At 40.1% G+C, this 7007-nt stretch overlaps 1 protein-coding gene across 1 annotated transcript in view; it reads right to left on the minus strand.

The window, feature by feature from the left end:
- Positions 1-7007, minus strand: part of CATSPERE (catsper channel auxiliary subunit epsilon) — a 92316-nt gene that overhangs the window by 22401 nt on the left and 62908 nt on the right. The window contains exons 13-17 of the mRNA XM_019623845.1: positions 5784-5928; positions 4286-4338; positions 2224-2274; positions 1787-1820; positions 1639-1718 (exon numbers count right to left, since the gene is read on the minus strand). Of these exons, the coding sequence (XP_019479390.1) occupies positions 1639-1718; positions 1787-1820; positions 2224-2274; positions 4286-4338; positions 5784-5928 (363 nt within the window). The remainder of the gene's footprint in view (positions 1-1638; positions 1719-1786; positions 1821-2223; positions 2275-4285; positions 4339-5783; positions 5929-7007) is intronic.

Here is a 7007-nt window from a genome sequence, read left to right on the forward strand (position 1 = left end):
TCTTCTCTCCTTCCCTCCCCTGCCTTTATCTAAATAGTCATCATCTTTTAAGACTCAGTGACGCAGCACAAATGCACTTTTCCTGGGAACATTTCCCAGAGCCCCTCTTCCTTCCACAGCTAGACACATACTTTCCTTTTGCATTTCAATACCACCCACCACCCACATTTCCTGCTATCATTCCACTTAGCACATGAGCCCTTACTCCTATGCTTATCCAATGCATCAGACTTTTGCCCTTGAGAGCAGAAATCCTCATTTATCTTTGAATTTCCAGTGCCTATCACCGTAATTGGTGCAGAGTAGGTATTTAATAACGATGAACTGCACTGAAGGGTGCACTTCTTTGGGAGAGAGCACGAAGATGTTTTAACCCCTGGGGGATGATATACTAGGCCTCCGTGGGGGAGGGAGTGCCCAGGGTGCCTGGGTGAAGCGGTGGCATGATTAGATGTCTAGAAGAAGATCAAAACTAAGCAAGACAGCAGACTAGCCCGATAGCTCAGAGAACCCACGACAGGGATTGTAAGAGGGTGATGTGAGAGGGTGTGAGCACAGCATGAAATCTGAGAACCACCATGGGTGACAAGTGGGGGGAACGACACACTGGCAGAGGCCTTTTGGATCCCAACAGAGAAAGCGCTGAGGGTGATGCTCAGTTGGGACCCCTGGACTCCTTACCTGCCCACCCTGCGGGATCTCAGAAGCTGTCCGTAGCCTAAGAAGGCCTCAAAAGATGAAAGCCTTGACTACGATTTTGATGTTTTGTTTATAATGGAAAAACAACAACAAAAAACACATGGGTCCTTTAATCTCTTATTTTTTTATATTTTAAATTTTGTAACAAACTGTATAACTTCTATAATCATAAGTCAAGAATAGATTCTGAGAAGCAAGCAAATGAATACAAAAGTACTTCGAAAAGCCTTCCTTGTAGTATTTTATCCATATTTTATTGTGCAATATTATTTTATAAGAATTAAGTTAGAGATAACATTTTTTTTAAAATAAAAAGGATGATTTTATTTTTCTTTTTTGGTAGAGATAGAATGGTGCTTCTTGGACCTGAGCACCTTCAATACAGTTAGCTATAATTTAAGGATGGATCTAACCAGGGACCAAAACACTGCAGATAAACCAGAACATCTTTTCTCTTTGTTCTCATCTCGGTTTCCCTTCATGCTAGCAGTAGGCATTCTCTCTTGTTGTAGATCAACTTTCTTTGGAGATAACATTTTTGAAATCTCCCCAATGTACTGTCCCTTATTAGGAATAGTATTTTTCCTTGTAAGCTTTTAGTTATCATTGGCCCATGGAAAGAAAAGTCATATGTCATCTGGGGAATGTAGTTCCTATGAAACAGGCAGGGGTGCTGGTAGGAACTTGGGGAGAAGATGAAAGAGGATAAAGTCTCAGTTCTCTTACACACTTATGTTTCACTACTAACCTGTAACCTCCTTCAACATGCGGAGACCATGAATTGTGCAACTTTGTATATCTAGTACTAAAAACCTAGTGGCACATATATTTGGTGCTGAAAAATATTTATTATTACTTATATGATTAATTAGCCTTCTTTTCATGCTTTTAAATTGAAACTTTCAAAGTAAGTTTAAATTTTAGTGAGACTATACTTACAGTTGAATCAAAGGGTGAAACTTTTCTCTGAAATGAAGTCTCAATGGGCAGCCATATTTTTTCCAGCTATATTTTACTCTCTAGAAAAGGAAAAATGCTTTAGTTATTTTCTATATTTGGCCAATTGATAAAATTATAGTTTTCTTACCAAGTTTTTAGATGGTTGATCCCTCAGATATGACCTGTAAAAAAAGACAGTTTTCATTACTTATCTTTCCTCTTTTCAAGCTTCAACATTAAAACTATTACTTTGGGTAAGGAGGTATCACAAAAGTCAAATAGATAACCATAATCACAAAATACTCCCAAAATATGTGGAGGTTAAACAACATACTTCTAGGTAACACATGGGTAAAAGAAGAAATCTTAAGAGAAATTTAAAAATATTTTGAGCTAAATGAAAGTGAAAACACAACTTATCAAATTTGTGAGATGCAGCAAAAGCAGTGCCTAGAGGTAAATTTATAGCAATGAATGCATATGTTAGAAAAGATTGGTGCTAATAAGAGTAAATACTAACCAATTCTAAATTATTGGTACTACATTAATAAAAAACTCAGGGCTTATGTCAAAAATATTTCTTACTTTTCAATAATGTAAAAGAAATCATGATGAAGACATTCTCTTTCATTAAATCTACAAAAAACAAACAAACCATAATGAAGTTGTAATATCATCATTCCTTTTATACTTGCACAAACGTTTAATCATTTAACTCAGTAATTCTCAAGCTTGAGAGTATGACAGAATCAGCACTTATTGAATTGGAATCTCTGGGGTTCATGTGTTGCCCTGCATTTCTATTTTTAAAAATGTTTCACAAATGTTTCTGAAGACACCAGAATTTGAAATCTACTGATTTACCTCTTATATTTGATACATGTGAAAAATTGATAGAAAATCTATCAAAACGAAGACAAATTTCTTTGGACAGGTTTATTCCTCATATATATTTTTTTTAAAAACACAGGTTTCTAACTGCTACTGGAGACTCAGTTGTGCAGGTAAGGAGCTACTTTAAGGATTCACATAATTTCTAGTTAGGGTTCATGCAGACTTAAGGCTATCATGGTATATGAAACGATAGTGTTCTTAGTAAGTTATTCATTGGACCATTTTTGTTGGCTGTTTCCAGTGTAACTTAAAAGGAACCCTAGTCACCACTGCGTTTAGGTAGATATTGGAAGTCCGGACCATTTCCCGCCCCGAATTAGTCCCCAAGAGATGCCCTTCTCCACTGACAACTCTCCTGGTGGATGGGAAAACCTTGGGCTCACCACCACCTGAATTCTAGATAGGAGAGTTGTTTTTAGGTTCCAGAGCAGTGGGTCATTGACTAAGAGCCTGAAGTAAGGTTCTGAAATCTGCTTTTTAAACATGTTCTCCAGGTGATTCTGATGAGTAACCAAACTTGACAATTGCTATCTAGACCCTTCCAGAAATTGAGTCAAGCTACTTTGCATTCTCACCAGAAAAGGAAATCTTCCTGCGGTGGTACTGGGAACTGATTTTGATAACATGTTGCTCAGGGCAGTTCTTCTCAAATTTTAGTGCCCCTACTAATCTCCTGGAAATTTAGTGAGAATAGAGATTCTGACTCAGCAGGTGTGGGATGAGGCCTGAGAGCCTGCATTTCGAATAAGTTCCCAGGTGATGCCAGCTCTGGTCCATAGACTGCACCCCCAGGTGCAAGCATATAGACCATCCCAGAAATAGGATGCTACAAGCTGTATAAGTCAGTTAGCTTTTGTGCTTCTGGGGAAAGGAATTATGGGAAATGAAAATTCCTTGCTGAATGAGATGGGAAAACTTAAGTATCGACCCAGGAACTGACTATTACAAGTCAGTCCTCAGAAGATGATTGGAATGACAGATGAGCAGACATTTGCTTTGGGTGAAAGCAAGTCATTTCATAAATAGACTCAGATAAGAGTCAGTGTTCCCCCATCCTCACCGCCCTCCTCACCACTGGAAAGGATGGCAATACGTTGCTGTCACCGTTATACATTTAACCTCAGTTAAAAAGATGTGTGTCTGCTGACCTTGATTCTCTCCCATGTGGAAGGAAAGAGCTGTGGCAAAAGGATGACACAAAATCCAGTGTACATCATTGCAAATCACAGTAAGATCAATGGAAGTCACACCTGGGGGAATGACTGGAGGAAAGACTGGTGGTTCTGCTAGGTTTGCTCTAAAAAATTTCCCATCAAAAATGGTGCAGGAAACTGAGACTTCTCTAATTGGATATAAGCAAATCGCTGATGGAAATAAAATTATAACTGGTTTGGGTGGGATGGTAAACAGTAAATGTTTCTCCCTCTCATTGCTCTGGGGATGAGTTGTAGTTTGAAGAGCTGAGAGAGGTAATAGCAAAAGATGGAAACTGGCTTGTTACAAGGGAAGGTGGAGAAAAATGCAAATAGAGGGAGGTTAATTTTTTTTCCCTTTTGGTATGATTCAAATGTAACATTTGACTTGGCAAAAAGTCCAAACAATTTTGGTTTGGATGCCAATATCAATTCAATTTTGGATTTCATTCTGGACATATCAAGTCATTAGGCTAATATTATCACTAATAATTACCATTTGGTTCACCATTTGCTTTAAAATGTAAAAAGTAAGAGCGTTCAAATGCAAATATACTTACCCTTTAACAACAATGAATTTATTAGTATCACAGCCAACAGTTAATCGGAACACCTAAAATGAAGCAATTTAGGTGGTGAGTTCAGTGGTTCTGGTTCATAAGGTCTAAAATATTTCTATAGCTAAAAGGAATTACATTTTAGATTTGAAATAACCCTTTAAATGTAGGGTTTTGTTATACATACTGCTCTGTTCTGTTTTCCTTCTTCTTTGATCACTTTTCTCTCTCTTTTTTTCCCTCATCAGCTAATTTTTAATAAAGCCCATTTTCAGGATTTATAATGTTTAAATACAGACATTGGAATAATATGACTTAATTTGAGCCTCACACATAAGTAACCGATAGTTATACATTTCCCCCCCAGGAATGACCCATTAACCTTACTTGCCTGTTTTTTAATTTTTTTATTTTATGGTGTGACATTTGTTAATATAATTATATAGGTTTCGAGCATACAATTCTATAACACATCATCTATATATCACCACACAATCTCCTTCTGTCACCGTGTATTTGACCCCCCTTATCCTCTTCTACCACACCCCCACCCTTACCCTCTGATAACCACTAAACCGTTGTCTGTGTCTATGAGTTTTTGCTTATTTGTTTGTCTTGTTCATTTGTTGCTTTCAGTTTCTTTGCTTCATTCCTCCCTTCCTGCTCACGAGGCCCCAAGGTTGGTTCTCTGATTTCTTACATCGGTATCTCAGAGAACTGCTCCGATCTCACCTTTCACCAGCACCTCTACAGCCATGACTATCAACTCTGCACTTCCAGCTTGCACCTGACTCAAATGGCAGGTTTCTGTAACACATCTAGTTATTAATTTGACTTCTTTTTAACCAGAGTCCTGGTTCTTCCTTGACTGGGATGACTACTTCTATTTCTGCATGGCTCCAGGACACCTTACCTGCTGCTGTCTACCCTGACTCCCATCCCCTCCCTACCCCCCAAAGGCTTCTAAGTGGGATCTAGACCCTTGTATTTTGTCTTAAGCACGTCCTGTATGTCACGTATTTCCACAAGGCAAATCTGAAAACCCCTAATACTTCTTGCCCTAAAGGAGGAATTGGGAATGAGGAGGGTGGGGATAGAGAATGATGTCCAGCCAAGCTTGATAGGTTTAGAGATTTATCCTGCTAAACCAAGACCTTTCAGGCTTCCTTTGAAAGGCATGCCCCACAGCAGTTCATGGGTTTTGTCTTTGGAACCACCTGCTCTCACCCTCAGGACCTGACTTATTCTTTTAACAACTCTACCCACAGTCCTTGCTGTCCATCATCATTAAATCATTAAATGTCTTCCTATCAAATGCATTCAGAAATATGGGGCTGTCCTTTCTCATTACTAAATTATTCATATAACATACATGATTGACTGAGGTCCTGAAATCTCTCAGGTCAGGGCCCATCACTGATTATCTCATTCGTAACATCCCTTTTATTCAGGACCTAGTTGACAAAAGTCACCCCCACCCCCCAGCCTCAGAATCAATAACTTGGACTCGGATTAAAAATATGAGTTGACCTGTAGGTGGATATCTTGAACAAGAGCATGGGTACAGAGTGTGGGAGCATGAATAAGCCTGTTTTCTTGGGTACCCACTGCTGTAGGGCTGACACATGTCCCCCAGGACTGGACACCTAAATAGAGAAAGCCCAAAAGAAAACAATGAGTGCATTGGTTTTCTTTCTTTACTGTTATTCTCTTAAGTGCAGAGACAGGGCAGGAGTGCTCCTGCCTTAGCTCAGAATCAGACACAGCCTATTCCCTCTAACTGGACAGAACAACGGGACTGAGAGAAATTCTAAAAGCCCTCAACACAGAAATGTTGGTAGATAATGTATTAGACAGAGCACAGTCGTCTCTTCCTGGGGAAATTCATCGTGAAAGGAATCACCAAGGCCCTCTGGGGACAGGCTTACTTGGGTGGCCTCATGGCATTCTGGATCTTGGTGCATGTTTCAAAACTGAGATGTGGCCCTGCGGGAACGGCCAGTTCTATTTTCTGCTCTGCTGCAGGCTATGAAGACTAAGTAACAAAGATGGCAGGCTCCTGTTCCAATGGCTCAGTCCATGGTCCATTTGGTCCAGGGGTTTATCAAGGCCTAACTTGACCCAACTAGAAAAGAAGTCTGTGGGCCATGGTTCCACGTACCTAACGCAGCTGGGCCCTGTGTCTCTATAATATTTATCTGGGAGGCTGATGACTTGCTTACTGGTGGGGACAGGCACACGAAGAAGGGTTTTGGGGTTGAGAGCATCCCTTGTAGCTGTGTACAGGTTTGATTTTCTTGTCTAGCTAGAGGACCTACCTCCACAAGCCTATGTTTTCCTGTTGCCTACAGGGCTATTGCATGTGTCTCCATTCTGTTTCAGCGGGCAGCTCAGTATAAATGACCTGGGGCACAGAGCATGGCTAGATTTAAACCTCTGGGTGTGCCGAGGAGGAAATAAAAGGGGGAAACCGGCAATGGTAGATAATTACTTTGTGATCGGCACTGTTTTGGACACTTTACTTACATGATTTCATTTAATGCTCTCGCCAGAGTAGGTAAATACTGTGAGATAGATGCTACCCCCCTTTTACAAATGAGGCAGCTGAGACTCAGTATTTAGTAGCTTGCCCTAGTCCAGCAGGTGGGTGAGCTTGGATCTGAACTCAGGCTAGATTTACCTGCTTTTGTAATGTCTGGGCTGAGAGGGACAGGGTGAATCGGGA

Source organism: Hipposideros armiger, unplaced genomic scaffold (genome assembly GCF_001890085.2).
Source record: "Hipposideros armiger isolate ML-2016 unplaced genomic scaffold, ASM189008v1 scaffold_567, whole genome shotgun sequence".
Taxonomy (NCBI): domain Eukaryota; kingdom Metazoa; phylum Chordata; class Mammalia; order Chiroptera; family Hipposideridae; genus Hipposideros; species Hipposideros armiger.